Raw genomic sequence first — 22,753 nt, 5'->3', positions numbered from 1 at the left:
GTATAGTTGAATCAATGTTAATGGATGGATAGATGCATAGTTGAATCAATGTTGATGCAATTCTACGTTCTTTCAATGTTGATTATATCATAGTTGAATCGATGTTTATTCATTGTCACAATTGGTTGGAAGTGCAACATTATTTCAATGTGGATCATAGCGAGCACTTTCAACATCTTCTCAATACCTGACATCAATGTTGATTGCAACCATCATGGCTGACTAATATCACAACGTTGATTCAATCATCTTTTGTTATCTGGGACAGCACTGTGTATAAAAGTAACAACTGAACAATGGATTTAGAGAATGGGGGGGGAGGGTTAGACAGAGGAGGACATAGTTATGATGGCCTTTCTAGATACACACCTGCTTTCATACTTGATACTGTTCTCTTCCTTCTCCCCGTTGTCTTCCTCATCTTCCTCTTCTTGTGAGTTGCAGAAACAGTTTCGTCTCAACAGAATGTACAAGGCTGGAGACTTAGTTCTGGGTGGTCTGTTCACCATCCACTTCACCTCTGTGTTCCCTGAGCTGACGTTCAGCTCCAGACAACAGGAGCCCACTTGCTATGGGTGAGTGTCACAAATACTCACCACCATTGTTTATTTGCATTGATTTATATGCCTTATTCTAATGTATTTTATTTTTTACTCACATTTAATTTCAATTTAAAGCAGCCCTATTTAATTTCAATTTAAAGCAGCCCTATATAAGTAATATAACTTAACCTCTTCTACCTCGGATTTGAATCCATGCAGTTTCCTGCATTTACCTTTCTTGCTCAGCGGGTAAATTGAATCTTGACCTTCAGATCAACATTCATGTCAGATTCTGTGTCTAGGTGAGACATGACCTTTGACACGATGAAAATGTCCCAATATAAGAGCCGGGAGACCAAATACTGTACAACCACCCCAAATTATATTTAACATTATTCTTGAAAAAAAGTTATGAGCCTTTAAAGAACTTCAAAGATACGAGTAACTGATGTAATTCATTTCGATCAATTATAGCAGATCTAAGCTCACAAAGTGTTGAGGCTTAGTGGGCTATCGGCTATTCTTGCTACTTTTGCATGCGTCACTTAGTATGACAGAGTAAGACGTTAATTTATGAAACAAAAAACATACGACCAAGGTTTCTGCCCGATAGCAACGATATTCAAGGTTACAGTGTATTGTTTTGTGCTATAGTTTTTTCCTTAAAGGGTTCAGATGGGCCCAGACCATGGCTTTTGCCATCAATGAGATCAACAGAAGCCCCAGCCTGCTACCCAATGTGACTCTGGGGTACAGTATCTATGATACCTGTCTCACGCTTGGAGTTGGATTCCGTGCAGCGATGTCACTGATCAGTGGAAGAGAGGAGCAGTTTACGCTGGGGCAGAGCTGTGTTGGATCCCCTCCAGTGATCGGAACTGTGGGTCCTTCTACCTCAAAAAGCTCTATTGCCCTCTCTAAAATATTAGGTTTGTACAGAGTGCCAATGGTAAGTGTCATCCTTGAATTGCCTTTCACCACCAACTATGTTATATATCTCTGCTGTCCAAAATATGAACTTTTCAGGAAATAAAAAACAAAACAACACAACACTGCCGTGACATTATACACTGTCAGATACTTCAATGTGTGCGGAAGTGGAAATTAGGAGGGTTTTTTAACCATGCGCATGAGATAGTTGTTTTGTCCGACAATGACAAAGTCAGGTTGGGGGGGGGGGGTTTGAACGACAGTTTGAGGATTCAATCGAGTTATGAGATCTAGTCAGTATTAAAGCGCTTTTTTATACATTGATTCATTATTTATGAAACACACACAGACACGCACACACACACACACACACACACACACACACACACACACACACACACACACACACACACTCACACACAGACGTAAAGCGTGTTCAATAATACTGATTTATTTAAAATAAATGGTTTCTGCCCAAACACTATACCAATGCTATACCAATTCAGTACATTGGTAGTGTTTATGTTAAACACTATACCAATGCTATACCAATTCAGTACATTGGTAGTGTTTATGTTAAAACAGCACATTGTGCTTCAATTTCTATCTGAAAGGAGATTAGAAATGACAAGAGTAGCCACTGCTTGTTTGAAGATAAATACAACACAGCATTTTTTGCTTGTTTGTTTGTTTGTTTGTTTGTTTTGACTAATAAAAACTACCAATGAATAATTAACCCATTCTGAACGGGAACACATTTTGGTGTCGGCATCATGTCGTGCTTTAGCTATTTAAAAATAGCAGATCTACAAGCTTGTATCGCGCCACCGAGTGGCGCGATACGAGCTTGTAGGTCTGCTATTTTTGAATAATCGAAGAACGACTGACATTTTTAGAATCTGATCTCAGGTCAGAATGGGTTAATTAATACATACATCAAATGAAATAAAACAATTTGAAAATATAGCATATTTCAGAACAGATGTTTTCTGCTTTTTCCAGATAAGTTACTATGCGTCCTGCTCCTGTCTCAGTGACCTGAATCAGTTCCCGTCCTTCTTTAGAACAATCCCAAGCTTTGTCTTCCAGGTGAACTTGTATGCACACACGCACACACACGCGCACACACGCACACACACACACACACACACACACACACACACACTCACACTCACACTCACACTCACACTCACACTCACACTCACACACACACACACACACACACACACATACACACACTCACATTTTTGTGTTTCAAGATTTTTTTTAAAATCTTGGTGGATTTTTAGTCCATGGGCCAGACCAGATGTCTGAATCACTCACAAGGTTATATAAATGCACCATTTACCATGTTTAGTTCAGAATTGTTTTAACGTAGCTGTATGAAATACTTGCCATTAGTGGTTGCAACTCTATTAATTGATTGCCAGAGTCCCGTGGTAGGAGTTCTGCTCTGGTTTTGGTCAATATGAAGTAGTTCCGGTCATTTTGTGGGGGGCACTGGGGCCACGCATGCAGTAAAAGTAAATTAATTCACAAAACTAACGTCATTTGTATTGTTGACCTATTTCTAAAATATTAGCGCAACTTTTGTTCAACTTTGACCCCCTCTATCACATGGAACTATTTTTTTGGGCATAGTGATTTGGACACAAAAAACATAGTTCCGTGTGATAGAGGGGTAAAAAAATTACGAAAGTTGCACTAATATTTTAGAACAATACAATACAAATTACGTTAGTTTTGTGGATTAATTTACTTTTACTGCGTGGCCCCCTGTGCCCCCTACAAAATGACCGGAACTACTTAATCTTGTTAATCTGAACTATCCCTTTAAGGGACCACTGGGCTTTCATTCCAGTGGTTACTGGAGCTCTTAACATTTTACATTAATTTTGTGGAAAATAATGTGTGTTATTAAATGTTTGTAGACCTTTGTCATCAATTGTAACGGACTTAATACCAATATTTATGAAACACCTGAACATGAGCCAATACATAATATGCACCACCAGCATCTAAAATGCACAACTTTAACAGTTGATAACACTAATTTAGCTGTGATTCCAGAAGGTTTATCACAACTTTTGTAACCGTGAGTAGTACCGACATGGTAGGCTACTAACCCTGATCCAGACGAGGTTGGAACTGTTAAATGAAAAGAGAATGATCAGACCTTTTTGTGGAATCTGTGTATATTCACTGATGTACCGTACCAGTGCCACGATGTGAATAATCTAACCAATGCCCTCACTTACTACTTATGTACCCTCCATTCTATAACCAAATCAGGTGCAAGCTATACTCCAGGTTATGAGGCGGTTCGAGTGGACGTGGGTAGGTCTGTTGTTTAGTGATGATGATGGCGGACGTGATGCTGCCCTATTATTCCAGTCTGACCTGGACATTTCTGACCTGGGTTGCGTGGCTTATTCAGAGGCTCTGCCCTTTAACAATGACCTGGCTAAACTCCAGAGGATTGCCACTGTGATGAAGACATCCACAGCTCGTGTGGTCATTGCATTTGCATATGGGGACTATCTGATCAACGTCCTGGAGGAGGTGGTAAAGCAGAACGTGACAGGCCTGCAATGGATCTTACCTGCGACTGCAGCTTGGGCGAGAAACCCTTATTTCCAGTCTCCTCATTACATGCCGTACCTGAAAGGCACGCTGGGTTTTGCCGTCTATCGCGGAGAAATACCAGGTCTTAAGGACTTCTTGTTGTACATACATCCTGACAATGACCCAGACCACAGCCAAGAAGATAACATAGTGAGTATGTAGTAGGGCTGACCTCGATTAGTCGAATAGTCGACTAATCGATCGGAACGGGTCTCAGTCGACTGACCACCTCTTAGTCGATGTTCATCAAAAAATATATATAAATTGTATATAAAAATACAATTTTTACAAAAATATGTGCATGTGGAGTGTGTCTGCCTGTGTGGCAATGTGACACTGCCTGTGACTTGAATCGCACAGTGCGCTGGCCTGATAGACTCCAGAATCTCAATCTCACCTGCTGTGCTCAATCTGGCTAATGACAAGCCTCTCAGTTGTTAAAAAAAAAGATTTGAACAGTCAGAATGTTCAAATGTGTTTATGTCCCCCACAGACCTAGTGGAATAATACAATATTTTTGTATATTTTTGTAAATATTGTATTTTTATATACAATCTTTTGTGCTCAGTCGACTATTAGTCGACTAACAGCAAATGTATTCATCTATCAGTCGACTATACAAATCCTTAGTCGGGGACAGCCCTAGTATGTAGTGTATTTTTGTATTCATTTTCTAAATGACATCTGCTATTTTATTTATGTTCAAGTCTTTGTCATTGTTGTTTCTTCAGGTGAGGCTGTTTTGGGAGCACACATTTCGGTGTAAATTTGCTCCCCTTCCGTCAGAGTGGGTGGATGCAGGTGGACAGGTCTGTACTGGACAAGAGGATCTAGCAACGGCAGATTCTAAACTGTTGGATGTTTCTGACCTCAGGGCAGAGTACAATGTGTACAAGGCTGTGTATGCTCTGGCCCATGCCCTCCATGACATGTTGCAGTGTGTGCCAGGAAGAGGACCATTCACTGGGCATAGCTGTGCCAGTTTGCAGACCATACAGCCATGGCAGGTGCAATGTTAATACCTCTTAATTGGCTAATGTTTTTGACCAAACACCACGCACATAGGTACACATTATCTCTATAGTCATGTGATCAACACGGAGCTGTCATTTTTGAGGGGCGCTAGACCCTCCTATGCCCCGCTTTCCGTGTTTGTGTAAACACAAACATTTAAGACAAAAGGCGAGGATGCATATTGTGATTGGCCTATGCCCAGCTTTGAGTGTCAATATAAACACAAACATTGAAGACAAAAGTGTCCTGTGATAGCCAAAATGAGATGATGTAAGTCAAGATAATGATGATACGAGAGTGCCCCTCACTTCACACGGGTGTGATTTTTCATATTCCATCCTGATTGGCTAAGATTGCCTTCTAAAGTTTGCAGGAGTGGTTCGCTTTGAACAAGATCCCTCAAATCAAGAACGTAGCCATTCCACTCATTACTGGTCTACAATAATCTACCTGGCCTGGCGGAAATCTGTGCTCCAGGCAGCACTTTAAGTCTCTGTCTCTTCATTATTCTGCTCATCACCATTTCTAGCTTGTGTATTACCTGGAAAAGGTCAACTTCACCACATCATCTGGTGATCATGTATCATTTGATGAGAATGGTGATCCTTTACCAATCTTCGATATCATGAACTGGGCGTGGCTCCCTGGTGGAAGTTTAAAAGTTCAGAATGTAGGTGTGGTCAAGAAGTCAACCTCCGGAGATGAAGAACTTATCCTTGATGAAGACAGAATCTTCTGGACCTTTGAATCCAAAAAGGTAATTTCATCTTTCCAGTTTATGAAACACAGGATAAGATGTACATTTCCTTTGAACAAGCACATACGAGTGCCATCCTGGTGATGAATGGTGGACATAACGGAGCCGTTAGGTTCAATTTTGGGACACATCATCAGTAGTCTTCCCTTGGTTCTTGTAGTGTTTAAGCCTTGACCAGTGCATGGCCAGCGACAGGGTGATCAGACCTGAGCCTGTGTCATTCAATTAATCATGAGAGTCACCTTAATGTTGAATGGCAGACTTCTCATGGGACTATGGTTACTAAGATAAGCCTAAACTGACCGCATACCTGCTACTTTTAGGATTGATTTTAAAATTATTTTACTTGTGTATGAAGCTCTCAATGGTCTCGCACCTTCCTACCTACATGACTGCCTGCCTAAATATGTCCCAAACCGCCCCCCTAAGGTCTTCCACTGCTGGCCTGCTCACTTTGCCTAAAAAAATGGCAAATAAAAAATACGGGGAAGCAGCTTTTTGCTTCTACGGGCCGACGGCATGGAACAAACTCCCACTGTACCTTCGTCAGGCAGCCTCTGTAGACATTTTTAAAGCACAGCTCAAGACCCACTTCTACACCCTTGCTTTTAATTGATCTTTTTTTTTTTGTTATTCATGTCCTCACTGTATTGCATTACTGCTTGTTTTTTAATGTTTATGCCTTGCTTTTCTTTTCTTTTTTCTCCATTGCTCTGTAAAGCACCTTGAGCTGCATTTCATGTCATGAAAGGTGCTATACAAATAAAGTTTTATTATTATTATTATTATAACACACTGTTTTCTTTCGGCTGCCTCCGATGCAGCTGAGTGTTGGCTTTGGCCTCTTTGACTCCCAGGTCTGAAAACAGGCTGGTGGTAGAGCTTGCTACAAAACCTCTGCACCCCAACTGAGCGGACCTCAGTGTTCAAGCTGTGATGTTGTGCTTCAGCAGCAAGCTCTGCATATAGCGTATCGTTTCCGCTCATAAGCCTCTGTGAGTTTGAAGGGGATCAGAGCACCAAGTCAGGTTTCAGGGAGGTTGTAGCTTAGATGGTGTGGAGCCACTCCTGGCGGTGCCGTGTCATTAGTCAGAAGGTTCATTGTTCCGAAATTACTATCCCTATCTCTAACCCTAACCTAAACCTAACCGCAAGCACGGGACCAAACTTAAACCTAACCGCAAGCACGGGAGCAGTGCATGTTCGGACTAACGGGACTTCGGATCTATGGGTAGTTCCCCTCCTGGCTACCTTATAGCCCCTTCACGGAAAAAGGTAGTTGTGGTGGTATAGTGAGTTGGTGGCAGCTTGTTTGTCCTAAAGGGTGGATGCAATGACCTTTAGGACTTGATTGTGAAGCCACAACCTTGGTTGAGACTGGTTTTACACCCTGTGAGAATGTGCCTGGGTGGCTGGCATGGCACATATAGGGCACACCCCGGGTCTTTACTGAACCACTGGTGAAGGTTTACAAAAATAGCAGATCAACAGTATGAAAGCATGCTAGAGACTTCCTAAACTGCCGGTTACACTAACCACAGTAGTCAATGTCCTAGCGTCAGACGCCGGCTCAGTCAGCAGCTTATATTGGCAGCCTCTGTTGATGGTGATTGAGGAGCAGCTGGACTGATTGGAATCAGCCACACCTGTGCCCACTGCTGGCTGAGGGAGACACCCGGCCCTTATTGCCCTATCATGTCGTGCAGGGAAGGGTCTTGAACCTGTCCTTGCTCGATACATTGTGTTTTCCATCTCGTTCCATGTTGGAGGGCCGGAATATGACTAATGCAGAGCTTATGATTTGATTGTAATTTAGTTTAGATTGAAACTGGTCATTGTTACTTTCCTCTGTAGCCTCCTCAGTCGGTGTGCAGTGAGAGCTGTTCCCCTGGAACCCGTGTGGCCAGAAGGAAAGGCCAACCTGTCTGCTGCTTTGACTGCATTGCTTGTTCTGAGGGAGAGACCAGCAATCAGACAGGTTGGTATACATCATTGGCTACGTTTACATGAGCAGTTAAATCCCCTTTTCATTCCGAATAGAAGTTCAATCCTATTAAACGTTACGTTATGTATGCACTGTATACACTGCTTCGGATGTAAATTCATTCTGGTCTTTCTGAGCATGCTCATTTCCATTGCGCTCCAACTCCAAGGCGCTCATAAGCCTCATATCCAAGGCGCGCAGAGGAGTTTGCACATACGTGTAGAGCGCGTTATTTCGTGCATTTTGTGTGTGTGTGTGTGTGTGTGTGTTCAACGGTCTCTCTCTCACACTCCCTCTCTCTCTCTCTCTCTCAAAAATAACGAGCGACCCGATACAATAATAATCAGTGTGTTGCGTGCCCTGGCCGTGCTGTAGATAAGTACACATAAAAACGAGATGATCACCTTCCCAGCGGAGAAGGGGAGCCGCAGCAGGTGGGGAAAAAAAGCCGGTAAACATAATATGTATGTCCGTCCCTATCCAAGCAGCAGCCTCAAAACTACTGCGGAATGAAATGATGGGATTTCAAAGTGTCGTCTTTCGTCTGAAAGTCACAATGAATGAACTGCCTATATTTTATGTGTCCAACAGATGGCGTAGTTTCACATGAATTAACATGTATCATGTCTTCTATCACCTCTCCATATAAACACTCATTCGGAATGACCATTTCCCATGTAAACTCGTGGCAAAAAACATTACATCGGATGTATTTTATTCTGAAGTATTTATTCGGAATGATCACCCTTCATGTAAACGTAGCCAGTGTCTATACAGACTACTGGTCCGTACACATGGTTGTTCACACCCAAACGAAAGGCAGACTTGAGATTTGGTACTGTCACTATAGACTCACGACCAATCCACAGCCCATGGAAGAACGCTAACATCTTAAATTTGGAAAAACGTATAAATCAGTTTCACAGACAGAAGGACAAACAGAAGGAAGGACAGATGTTTCCATATTATAGTAGTATAGTAGGATTATAGCAGGGTAGGATGTAGCAATGTAGTTTATCTTTAGAATGATACTTTATTTAATAATGTGTCATTACACTTACTGTTTTTTTTTTAGATTCTACAGAGTGTACCAGTTGTCCAGAGGACTTCTGGTCCAATCCCCATCGTGACAACTGTGTCCCTAAGAGCGTGGAGTTCCTATCCTACAACGAGCCCCTGGGTATCTCCTTGACAACCATCTCATTGCTAGGCACACTTATCTGTGCCATTGTCCTGGGAATCTTCATCTATCATCGAGACACACCCATGGTGCGAGCCAACAACTCAGAACTCAGCTTCCAACTTTTGCTGTCACTCAAACTATGTTTCTTGTGTTCACTTCTGTTCATTGGTCTTCCCAGACTATGGACTTGTCAGCTGAGGCATGCAGTATTTGGGATCAGCTTTGTGCTGTGTGTCTCATGTATCCTGGTAAAGACTATGGTGGTGTTGGCTGTGTTCAAGGCCTCCAAGCCTGGGGGTGCAGGCATTATGAGGTGGTTTGGTGCTATGCAGCAGAGAGGAACAGTTCTGACTCTTACTTCCATCCAGGCAATAATCTGCATAGCCTGGCTTGTGTCTGCCTCACCAACTCCTCATAAAAACATGCAATACCACAGTGATACGATAGTCTATGAGTGTGAAGTGGGATCAACAGTTGGTTTTGCCGTTTTACTAGGTTATATTGGTTTACTGGCACTTCTCAGCTTCATCTTAGCATTCATGGCAAGGAATCTTCCAGACAACTTCAATGAAGCCAAGTTAATCACTTTCAGCATGTTGATCTTCTGTGCCGTGTGGATAGCCTTCGTCCCAGCATATATCAGTTCTCCAGGCAAATATGCAGATGTAGTGGAGGTATTTGCTATTTTAGCATCTAGTTTTGGTCTTTTGGTGGCGCTGTTTGGACCAAAGTGTTATATAATGCTTTTGAAACCTGAGAGAAACACTAAGAAGTCCATCATGGGTCGCGGTGCCAACAAGACATAGAAGCCAAAATTCAATAATACATTTTCTGTGCATTGATTATGTGGATATATTTGATCACTGATCACCTTGCTACAGTAGCCTAGTAATAGATGTTCTACTAGTTTTCATCAAACTAACAGTCAGAGATGCAGACCCAAACATCTATACTATCTATCATAAAGAAAGTTGGTGGAAAGTTCATTATCATCCCTTAAAAACTACGTTTGGCCATTTTAGACAAGAACAAATAGCACCTCTTCATTCTCTGTGGGTAGGTGCTTTACACTTCAAGATGTAATCAAGATGAAGATTCCGTCAAATTGTGTGTTTACATGAGAAATGCTTATGCTGAAACTTCACATTTACTGGCCAGTGGCCACAGTAATGTACCTTTTTAACCCATTCTGAACGGGCACCCATTTTGGTGTCAGCATCATGTTATGCTTTAGCTATTGAAAAATAGCAGATCTCATATCGCGCCACCGAGTGGCGCGATACGAGCTTGTAGGTCTGCTATTTTTGAAAATTCGAAGAGCAACTGACATTTTTAGAATCTGATCTCAGGTCAGAATGAAAACTGTCAGGATGTAGAAGACATTTTTAGAATCTGATCTAAGGTCAGAATGGGTTAAGTATGCATGGCCCCCTGCTGGAGCTGTGGCATCCTGCCAGGAAATACACATCTTTAGCCACATTTTATTCTCTACCCTTTAACCGAAATGATAGGTGTGCACAATCAGGAATCAGCAATCAGGTATTCACTCATATTACTTGTAATGTGATGTGACAATAAGATTGATTGATTGATTGATTGATTGATTGGAGTTTGATGTGATTTGTAGATGTGAGTGGACTTAATTTAACTGAATATTTAATTTAACCTTTTGGAATATTTAACTTTAAAATAAAAATCTGGAATTTCACCCATATTACTTGTAATGTGATAAAAAACAATAAAATTGATTGATTGATTGATTGATTGATTCTAAAGCATGTTGATTCCTAAACAGCTTAGGTGTTTTCATAATACTGCGTAACACATAACGTCATGCCAACAACACACCAGTGGTGTGCAGAAAGATATATTTCACTCAAACATCTGAATTGACTTCAGCAGTTAAATACTGTATGTACACATTTTTGCGAACGCAGTGAGCCACTTACTATGACAGCAAGGGCTGAATGTCTGTCTGTGTGTCTGTGTGTCTGTCTGTCCCGCTGTTACACCACCCGCCCGCCACCAGAGGGCGCAGCTGTAGCACACACACACACACACACACACAGGGCGCAGCTGTAGCACACACACACACACACACGCACACGCACACACACAACCACACACACACGAGCTGCGTTCGCTTCCCGCGTTTGCGCGTCTTACTTGTATATAATAAGTGTAAAGATGTAGGGTGCTGAATGGATAGCTCCCTTTATAGTGCAGGGGTGCCCAAAAGGTGTGTGTGTGTGTGTGTGTGTGTAAGATATATATATATATATATATATATATATATATATATATATATATATATATATATATACTCTTATTTCCCATTCAAAGGGCTATTCCAAAGACCCCTCAGGTAAACATTTGCAGCAATGTAGATAATCGTCTTTTGGGTGATGATCTTGTTGAGCTGGTAATTTCTCAATGCTGAATGCATAGCTCCTTGTACCTCTGGTTGTTTGGCAGAAACTAGCTATGACCAAAACCAAAACTTTTCAGGAAATGAAAAGAAAGACAACACAATACTGCCTCATCAAAGTTTTTATTCTGAATGTATACATTGTATAGATCAGGGGTCTGCAACCTTTTTCACATGAAAATCATGTTTTCATTGTTGTGATTGTCAGTGTGCCATAGGCCTATATAATTATGACACCACATCAAAATTAAATATTCCCAGCTGATTTTGATTGTCCATATAGGATACGCATATCCGCAAACAACCTTAGAAATATTTTCTTTAGATCAGGATGTAATGATCATTAAACTGAGAAAAATAACCTCACCTATCTCCCAGAATCCCTCTCCAGTCATGAGTTAGGAGTTTGAATGAATGTACAATTGTGTGCAGGATGTTTTAACCCATTGATTGATTAATTGATTGATTGATTACTTCATCAACAGTTTGCAGAAAAAAGCAAAGGAAAGTACAGTTCAATACAAGCTCTACTATAAGAGGATTTAGACACAATAAAGCCTATGGCTTGTTTCCATTGGGGTCCTTCATACTCAATTCATGGAAACATTTAATGACATACACATTTGCAGTACTATGCAAAACATCCTATAAACGGTTAGAAAAAAAATCACACCTGTGTGAAGTGAGGGGCGCTCTTATCATCTAACAACATGATTATGTAAAACAAACATTGAGACAAAACAAACATTAAATTATCTTTATTGTCAATGGCGTTTTTAAAACAAACATTGAACTAAATACAAACATTAAACCTGCATATAGGAGGGGCTCCCTCAAAAAATGTATTTCAGCCACCTGTAGGCCGAGTGCTCTTTGACATTGGTTTTGAAGGATAGTAGGGATTCACATTCCTTAACTGTTGGTATAGGGCATTCCACATTTTTGTGACATAGGAGGAGAACAATTTTAACTTGTTTCAGGCAAATCTGGGTTGAATGTGTTTAGTTGACGGTTAGGAAGTAGTTTGGAAGGTACTGTACATGGATGTCTTTGTGGTGTAGGCAGTGGCGTGCACAGACATTTAGAGGGGCATTTAGAAGTGAAAAAAGGGCACCTTTTTGCAGTGCATTTTGGGGCGGGAACCCATTTTGGTGCTTAAGCTATTGAAAAATAGCAGATCTACAAGCTCATAGCGCGCCACCGAGTGGCGCGCTACGAGCTTGTAGGTCTGCAATTTTTTTTAAATCGAAGAACCACTGACATAGTAACATAGCTTTAGAATTGTGGGGGCCTAAATAATATAGAAGAAGTGTTTTTTTTATCAAGAATTGATCAATGTCACCATGGTCCACACACACACACACACACACACACACACACACACACTAATTAAAAAAATATATATATATATATTTTGTTTTTTAAGAGCAAAATTGCCAAAAGGGCAGGGGGTGCTCTAGCACCCCCTAGTGTCTATCTGTGCATGCCACTGGGTGTAGGCGTGTAGCGTATCTTGTAGAACAGGCCCATTGCACGTTGCTGTACTCTGCTGCCCTCTACCCTCAGCCATCCCAACCAATACACTTTGTAGTTGTAAGGTGCAAGTTGTAGGAGTAATAGGCCAAGCAGTAGCCTGACCAGTTTATTTTGGGATATATGGAGCTTTGTTTTTAGGGGCTGCAGGGCCTTTATGGTGTAATGGTACCATTGGGGATATCCTGTACAAAAATCTTGTTCTTTGGTTAACTTTTTGGTTACATTAGTTGCCATTTTGTCACTGGAAAGATTTGAACTGTCAGGAATGCATTACGGGTGGACCTAAAAGCAGGCAACAGGATGCAAAGCGGACTATCTTCAAAGTGTTTATTTCAATAAACCAAGATAGGGCAAACAAAGGCACAGCAAAACATGTACACTCACTTGACAGAGGTCTATGGACCAACAAGGACACACTGCAAACAAAGGGCTTAAATAGACAGGGGTAACAGGACACAGGTGAACTCAAAATACAATCAAACACAGGATAGGCTAGGGGACTAAAAGGAGGAGTAGGATAGACAAGGTAACTAACAGTAACAGAACAGTAACAGAAAACCAAAACCAACGAGAAACAGACAGGAATACAAGAGCAAATACATATAAATGACAAATACATATTATAGTCCAAACTCAAAATAAGGACAGTCAAAGTTCACGGTCCGAGGGGTGGATCGTGACATGAACTCTAACCCAGGTAGGTAATTTCATCTTTTCTTGTGATAACATCATGTCACCCACTTTAACTGTGACGCTGTCAGCTTTGATGAGGTTTCTATTTGACCCAAAGAGAAAGCAGAGGCCTTCAAACATAAAGCTTTTAGACAATAATAGCTTACGGTTACATTTAAAGTTTAAACCTATGTATAATTAAATTTACTTAAATTACATACCTGTAGTATGTTGAGCTGGAGTATGAAGAGATGCTATTCCTTATCTATTTAGGTCGTCTAAAATCACCAAACTTAGGGTTAAGGTTCTTTGAGGGAGGGTAATCAACTTTTCACCAACTTTATTCCTGACAGATAATGACTGGATTTACTTGAATCTGAACTGAATCAATTGCTAACAAATACATGTGTATTGCTATAAAATACACAGAAAAATGCATGTCATTGAATTTCTGCTTTTACGTCTTAGTGGCATCGCGACCCATGATGGACTTCTTAGTGTTTCTCTCAGGTTTCAAAAGCATTATGTAACACTTTGGTCCAAACAGCGCCACCAAAATGCCAAAACTAGATGCTAAAATAGCAAATACCTCCACTGCATCTGCATATTTGCCTGGAGAGCTGATATATGCTGGGATGAAGGCTATCCACACGGCACAGAAGATCAACATGCTGAAAGTTATGAACTTGGCTTCATTGAAGTTGTCTGGAAGATTCCTTGCCATGAATGCAAGGACAAAACTGAGGAGAGCCAGTAAACCAATATAACCTAGTAACACTGCAAAACCAATTGTTGATCCCACTTCACACTCATATATTATCTTATCACTCTGGTATTGTATGTTTTTATGAGGAGTTGGTGAGGCAGACACCAGCCAGGCTGTGCAGATTACTGCCTGTATAGAAGTAAGAGCTACAACGGTTCCTCTTTGCTGCACAGCACCAAAAAACTTCATAATGTCTGCACCCCCAGGCTTGGAGGCCTTGAACACAGCCAACACCACCATAGTCTTTACCAGGATACACGAGACACACAGCACAAAGCTGATCCCAAATATTGCATGCCTCAGCTGACAAGTCCACAGTCTGGGACGGCCAATGAACAGTAGTGAGCACAAGAAACATAGTTTCAGTGACAACAAAAGTTGGAAGCTGAGTTCTGAGTTGTTGGCGCGTACCATGGGTGTGTCTCGATGATAGATGAAGATTCCCATGGCAATGGCACAGATAAGTGTGCCTAGCAATGAGACGGTTGTCAAAGAGATACCCAGGCCCTCATGGTAGGAGAGGAACTCCACGGTCTTAGGGACACAGTGGTCACGCTGGGGACTGGACCAGAAGTCCTCTGGACAACTGGTGCACACTGTAGAATCTAACAAAGAGGGTGAGGTTAAGGGAACAGGCAAGTACAGTGTCAGCCTATAGATAACATATATATATACAAGATATACACCTACCAGTCTCATTGCTGGTCTCTCCCTCAGAACAAGCAATGCAGTCAAAGCAGCAGACAGGTTCTCCTCTCCTTCTGGTCACACGGGTTCCAGGGGAACAGCTCTCACTGCACACCGACCGAAGAGGCTACAGAGGAAAGTGACAATGATCAGTTGCAGTCATCATAAGCTCAACATTATAGGTATTTTAGCTGGCCAAAGTGACCTTGTTTGTTTCAAAGTTCCAGAAGATTCTTTCTTCATCAAGGATGAGTTCTTCATCTCCAGAGGCTGACTTCTTGAACACACCTACAGTGTGAACCTTTGTGCCTCCATCAGGGAGCCAAACCCAGTTCATGATATCACAGACTGGTAAGGCATCACCATTCTCATCAAATGATACTTGATCGCCAAATGATGTGGTGGAGTTGACCTTGTCCAGGTAATACACAATCTAGAAATGGTGATGAACAAAATTTACAAGAGTAACACTGACATGGACTGAATTAACTACATCCTTGCGTTTTAAACATATTCGTCTTCCTCCCATTGGGTAATGGGAGGTCGTGGGCTTCTAATAACGTACACGAGACCACAGAAACCGTGTTTATTAATATCACACCTGCCATGGCTGTATTGTCTGCAAAGTGGCACAGCTGTGCCCAGTGAAAGGCCCTCTTCCTGGCACACACTGCAACATGTCATGGAGGGCATGGGCCAGAGCATACACAGCCATGTACACACAGTACGTTGCCCTAAGTTCAGACACATCCAACAGGCTAGTTTCTGCCGTTGCTAGGTCCTCTTGTCCAGTACACACCCGTCCACCAGCATCCACCCACTCTGATGGAAGGGGTGCAAATTTACACTGAAATGTGTGCTCCCAAAACCTCCTCACCTGAAGAAACAAAATGAATAATCAAACAGAAATATAATACATTATGAATAGACATCAGCTTGAAATTATCTTACAGACACGCAAACTTATGTCATCCTCCCTCCAACCAAGACCTAATCTGAGTTCCCAGAAGTGTTATTTTTCGCCACTAGGCGGGCGAGAAAGACTTCTGGGAAAAAAGGACCGTATCCCTGTGAGGGAAGTACGTTGCGCTCAGAATCTGAGCGGACACTCCCCTTTCCGGTCTGAAGCAGTGTGCATACCATGCAAATAGTCCGAAGGGAATCCAATTCAAATTTGAATTGTAGTAGGCCACCACCGCTCAAGGAGCAATTGTTTCCCTTCCGTCTTATTTAGATGTAGCGCCCACTCCATGTGGAACCCGCCCCTGTCTTTTGATTCGCATTTCATTTGAAACGCAACGCACTGGGCCACGCCCCTGCTGCACAGGATCTGAGGCCAATTTTCCTAGACTAACCAAGACCAATCCGATGAACGCTATGTCAGCCAAGCTGGCAGAATCATTGAAGATTGTACACACGCTGTCTCTCCCCAACAACGGATTGTTTTGGAAAATGCTACATGAAACGTGGCTCCACAGCACAGTCACAAGGCAACTGGCAACTTCTTCGCCAGGACAATCAGAGACTTGAACAAACTAGCAAAAGTAAAGCTTGAGAAAAGTGTGTCCGTGACATGTGTTATGTTTTGCTAGTGTTCTTGTTCTTAGTTTTGGTTTTACTTTACACTTGTGTGCCTTTATTTTGCAGTCTGTTAGTGTTTCCTGTGTTGCTCATGTTACCTGTGTTGTCTCACCAGTACTCTGATTACCCTACAGTGTTTCCACCCTGTCTTGTTAGTCTTTTTAGCCAATCATTGTGATAATTATCTGTTGAGTTCACCTGTGTCTTTGTGTATTTATACTACCCTGGTTTTGTCTTTTCCTTGGTCAGATCATTCTGTCACGATACGAGGCAGGAGGTTTTCGGACCCAAGTGCAGGACAGAGGCAGAGAGGCAAGGTAGTGGAATCGCAGAAGGTTTATTACCAAAATCCAAAAACAGCAGGAACACGAGGCAAACATGAACTAGAAATAATCTGGGAATTCACTAGGAGCAAACATGACATGAGTGACATAAAACAATGATCTGACAAAGGAAAAGACAAAACCAGGGGAGTATAAATGCACAAAGACACAGGTGAACTCAACAGATAATTATCACAATGATTGGCTAAAAAGACTAACAAGACAGGGTGGAAACACTAGGGTAATCAGGGTACTGGTGAGACAACACAGGTAACATGAGCAACACAGGAAACACTAACAGACTGCAAAATAAAGGCACACAAGTGTAAAGTAAAACCAAAACTAAGAACAAGAACACTAGCAAAACATAACGCATGTCACAGACCGTGACAGCCTGTCTTCACTGTTCCTATGCTCCTACAATGAGCCAAACATAAACATGTTTTACTCTTATGTACCTGTGGTACACAAGGTGAAACAATAAATATCACCTTGAAGTTAAGTTAAACAAAACACTCACAATGATATTTCCGTGGCTGCTGTTGAGTTCATTGTCGGGGTGTATTTTCAACAAGAAGTCCTTGAGGCCTGGTATCTCTCCACGACGGATGGCAATCCCTAAGCTGCCTCTCAGGTAGGGCATGTAGCGAGGAGTCTGAAGGTTTTTCTGCTCTAAGAAACCCACATGAGCTATCCACTGTACACCGGTTACCTTCTGCTTTACCACCTGTTGAATGTAATCAACAACAAGAACAACAATAATAGCAACTAGAAAATGTTGTTCCTAAAGAAACAATGTGGGCTCGCTTCAAGCCAAAAAAGAGTTCAATCCAGTTTGACTTGATATCTGTCTGTGTGTTGTGTCTGCGTATATGACTCCGGTTGATCAGATTGGGAGCACCTGTTTTGGAGCTTGAAATGTACAGAGCTTTTAGCACTTGATTACTTGAGTATCAAAGTATAAGTACTCATAGAAAATATAGAAATATATATAGAAAATAGCAGATATGCTCATAACAAGTCACATCATAGATCGTTTTTTTTATGTATAAATAATTAAAGTCTGTAACAATACTAAAACTGTCAAATGCTGTAATTGTAGAAGTAGAAGTAACAAAAATGTAAAGTAAAGTAACAGTACCTCCAAACAGGTGCTAAGCAAAATCAATTACATGAAAACTAAAATGTATGCACACTGTGGGCTCCAGTTTAGGATTGTTTTATTTATTTTATTCTTTTGTAAATCCTAAATTAGGACTCCTAATTGAAAAGGATCATGCTGATCCCTTTTAGCAAAATGAGTGTGACTTAGGCCAACATAAGAGTGCAGTCATTTAGTAAATTGGCTTAAGTCTAAGGTTTAATTAATTATTTTTAATCATAATGTTACATAGCTGACAGACAGACATTTCCCACAGTTGGCTGCCGGACTATCTGCTGTTGCTTGTGATAATGTGTATGTCTGTTGTTGTTTGTATGCTTTACTGTTTACTGTATTGTGTATTTTACAGCTTTTATTATCTGCTGTAAAATGAATTGCCCAGCTTGACCATAAACTTGACCATGACCATGACCTTGAAGGGCGAGAGCCCTAGTCACAGCAGCTCTCAGGTGCAATAAAAATCCTATACAACTGGAGCCCAGAGTGTGCATGTATTCTCTTAGTAATTCGTTTCCATGCAATGGAATAGCAATCATTTATTTAATGTATACATGAAAGGATGTCTTAATTTCAATATGTAATTTCAGACTCCTTGTAATTATGAATTCCCTACATTAACATGCATCATAAACCCAACCTCGTCCATGAGCTTAAACAGACGGATCCCATATACAAATACGACGACGACACGAGCTGTGGACGTCTTCATCACAGAGACGATCCTCCGTAGTTCAGCCGGGTCACTGTCCCAGGGCAGAACCTCTGCATATGACAGACACCCCAAACCGGACTGGGCCAGCTCAGACTGGAAGATCTGAGCTGCATCCTGACCATAAGCATCATCAATAAACAGCAATCCTGCCCAGGTCCACCCGAACCGTCTCATAATCTGGAGCATAGCTCGCACCTGATTGGATACAGAATGGAGGGATAAGTTATATAGTGGACCTATCTTCTATGTATCTATGTAAAGACTAATCATTGTGTATATTCCTGCACTATACCTGCATCGAGTGATCTTGGTACATAGAAGTTGATCTATTGAAGATTCTGACAAAGTACATCATTTTTGTTTTGATTGTATTGCTGTATTGTTGTATTGTTCTTTCTGCTTTGGCAATGTAAACGTATGTTTTCTCATGCCAATAAAGCCCTTTGAATTGAATTGTATGTATGTATGTATGTATGTATGTATGTATGTATGTATGTATCTATCTATCTATCTATCTATCTATCTATCTATCTATCTATCTATCTATCTATCTATCTATCTATCTATCTATCTATCTATCTATCTATCTATCTATCTCTATTTGCCTTTTTAAATGTATGTGGGTTGCTTATTAGTGTCTTTGCCCAAAGGGCAACCAGACTACAGTTATTGTCTCACTTTATTATTATTTTTCTGTAGTAACCTACCTAACTTCCGCTGTGATTGGCCGAGCTTTGCATAACATTTGTAGTGGCTAATTGGCTGTTGTTGGTTACGTAACCAATCTATGTTTTACAATCGTTTATAAAGACATGAATTCCCTTGCAGGGGCAGAAGACCAAACTATAATGTTCAAATTACTTTTAAAGAGAGTCAAGTGGGAGGGACCTATGTTCTGCTATTGCTATTGTTTTGAGCAGGTTTCCCGTGCACATAGGGTACCTATGCTCCACATAGGATCCCACAATCCACTAATTTGAGTGTAAACTGTTTGGACGCAGCAGAGATGTTTCATGGGCACAACTTACAGTACATACTCAGCTACTGCACTGCTCATCCCGCAAGTCTGTGTTCAATACAAATGGGTCTCCGTTTAAAATGAGAATAAGCAGACTTTCCAACAGTATAAAAGTTATTGCTAAGAAGCATTGTTACAACTGTGTTGTCTTTTGGAAGTAATCTACCAAACACAAATTTCTTAACTTTATTAATAAGATGTGCAATTACAAATACCTGCCTCCAGTGACTGTAACTGATATAATATCAGTTACAGTTACTGGAGGCAGGTATTTGTCAAGTGTGTGTACTACTTAGAAGTTCACCTGGATGGTATTACTTAGGATTGTTCTAAAGAAGGAAGGGTACTGACTCCGGTCACGCAGGCAGGAGCAAATGGCATGGGAACTTACCTGTAAAAGACATAAAACGGCTGTTATACAATATACAGTATAACTTTTTGTTTAGTTTTTTTGGACAAATGTCCACTACAAAGCATCCGAGTGAAGTGAGGACTGACAAGACTGTTATCATGCTCCACTCAACTTCTCACTCTGCTCAACATGGCTCACATCTCACCTAGAATCTAGATCTACCGCCTGTTACCCCACTGCTCCAAACAAACAAACAAATACATTATACACACCCTATTGACTTACGCACTTATGGACCACAGTGATTCATACATGAGGTTTAATGTTACAGTGTTATAATTCATAAAACATTCTGAATATTATAGCTTACTCCCCAACCCCAATTATGTACAAAGACATTATTTGTGACCACAAGAGCAGTCTGACTCTTTCCTACTCTCAGTCCTGGATCAATCAAACATGGAAAACAGATGCGTTGCACTCTGACCTTACGAAAACCTACATTCAAAATATGCCTGCTCCGCTCACATGCATGCTCATACTGTAAGTTCAGTCTTTCAAGCTTTAAACATACATTGTATTGTCATAATATATTCGAAAAACAACCAAATCACCAAACGTAAGCATACTGTATATCAAATAGATGATGGTAAAAGGGCCTTCAAATAGCAACTTACCAGGGGCACTCTGTACACACCTAATACACTAGAGATGGCAATAGTACTTGATGAAGAAATATCACCCACAATTCCGAGCACTGGAGGAGAGCCAACACAGCTCTCTTCCAATTGAATTTGCTCCTCTCTCCCACTGATCAAGGACAACACTGCACGGAATCCAAATGCAATCGTGTAACAGGCGTCATAGAGAATATACCCCAGAGTCACATTGGGCAGCAGGCTGGGGTCTCTGTTGATCTCTGTAATGGCAAACGCCATGGTCTGGGCCCGTCTGAACGCGTCAACGAAGAAACTAACAGACAGAATTCCACTGTGACATTGTATAATTCATCATTACACTGAAATATAACATCAGCTATAATACTATGGTACCATACATCCAAACAAAAAGGTCCCTGGTCAATGGCTTGCTATTGTATTTGTGATATTCACCCATAGCAAATGGGGTCTTGTTGCTCGGAGGTGAAAGACAGATCAGGGAGCGCAGAGGAGAAGTGGATATCGAACACGGCACCCAGAACCAAGTCCCCAGGCTTGTAAATGCTGTTGGAATTGAACGGTGCCTGTAACTCACAAGAGGAGGAAGATGAAGAAGCTAAAGGAGAGAAGGAAGAGAACAATATAAAGTACAAGTGTAGGTATGAAAGCAGGTGTATGTCTAGAGAAGCCATCATGACTGTCCTCAATCCTCCTTCTGTCGTCACCACCCCGCCTTCTCTAAATGGATTGTCCAGTTATTACATTTTATACACTGTGCTGTGCCATCCCCTGTGCCACCTTACTACGTAACACCCTTCTGAGCAGAGGCAGAAGTAGAGGCAGGGCATAACATACACATACATTAACAATATGTTCACGTGTAAATAGTATGTATGTTTACTGTAATGAGTCACTCACAATGTATAGGTCATAAACTCAATGACTAGTGTAACAGTTATTTGTCCTTTGCAGTGCACATAGACATTGTGGCCTTTATTAATTGATTGAATAATTGCATAGCACATAGCTGACCACGAGCTAACTAGTTCTACCTGTGGAGGCAGAATGTTTGCATGTGTGCAACAGGCCTATGTTAGCCGTTGCATTAGGGCTATGGAACTTTCAATAAATACTCTTTGAAATGTCTATGGGAAAAATGCATTGCAAATTATTTCCTGGGCCTGGTGTGATAAGGGACGATCTATACATTGTGTCCCATAGTCTAGCTAGAACCAACGGCTTGAGGCTATGGACCAGAGCTAGGCCTACGTGTAAAATATCAAATATAAGTGCAATAGAGACCAAGTGAAATGTGTGCAATATGGCTAATGCTAAGTGATGATTGAAAGCTTAACATGTACCAGGTTGGACTGTTTGCCAGTGAAATTGGGCTGGATTAAGTCAGAATGGCAGAGGGGGGTTGTAATGTGTGTTTACAGTTGCTAAGGATATCGTTGTAGTGTAATGTTGTAGGAGAATAATAATGCTGTAGTTCAGGGTGTTTTAGGTATAATTTATGAGAGTATAAAATGTTCTATAAATATTTGTATTTGTATATGGGTTAAACTACCCTTTAGATAGACTGGTGAAACCACTCCCCCTGCTGGACAACATTTGCATTCGGAGGAGGGAACTGGTGAACTCAATACTGCTGCAATCTGGTCAGTCAGGTTACCCTTTAGAATGATGGTGTAGTCCAGAGGTTTTCAACAGGTGGTCAGTGGACCACTGGTGGTCCGTGACGGTATTGCATGTGGTCCCTGACCATGCAAAGTTGCGAAACAGAGTGCACTAAATGACCTGGTGATGTATGACGACGCGT

General features: G+C 41.3%; 2 protein-coding genes across 2 annotated transcripts; one reads left to right on the top strand and one right to left on the bottom strand.

Moving 5' to 3' along the window:
* Positions 1 to 465: 465 nt before the first annotated feature.
* On the top strand, positions 466 to 9,841 carry LOC310877313 (extracellular calcium-sensing receptor-like; the record flags this gene model as incomplete). The annotated part of the gene is made up of 7 exons (XM_083791132.1): positions 466 to 575; positions 2,507 to 2,561; positions 3,867 to 4,247; positions 4,829 to 5,104; positions 5,641 to 5,868; positions 7,723 to 7,846; positions 8,928 to 9,841. The coding sequence occupies 7 exons, from the start codon at positions 466 to 468 to the stop codon at positions 9,839 to 9,841; spliced, it is 2,088 nt and encodes a 695-aa protein (XP_083647258.1).
* Positions 9,842 to 14,128: 4,287 nt separating this feature from the next.
* LOC310877304 (extracellular calcium-sensing receptor-like) lies at positions 14,129 to 21,210 on the bottom strand (the record flags this gene model as incomplete). Its single annotated transcript, XM_083791119.1, has 7 exons — positions 14,129 to 15,042; positions 15,128 to 15,251; positions 15,330 to 15,557; positions 15,726 to 16,001; positions 17,549 to 17,695; positions 18,828 to 19,097; positions 21,160 to 21,210. 7 exons carry the CDS (start codon positions 21,208 to 21,210, stop codon positions 14,129 to 14,131), a joined length of 2,010 nt encoding a protein of 669 aa, XP_083647245.1.
* Positions 21,211 to 22,753: the final 1,543 nt, after the last annotated feature.

Source organism: Protomyctophum parallelum (assembly GCF_964188405.1).
Source record: "Protomyctophum parallelum genome assembly, chromosome: 2".
Classification (NCBI taxonomy): Eukaryota; Metazoa; Chordata; class Actinopteri; order Myctophiformes; family Myctophidae; genus Protomyctophum; species Protomyctophum parallelum.
This window is presented reverse-complemented; position numbering and strand designations above follow the sequence as displayed.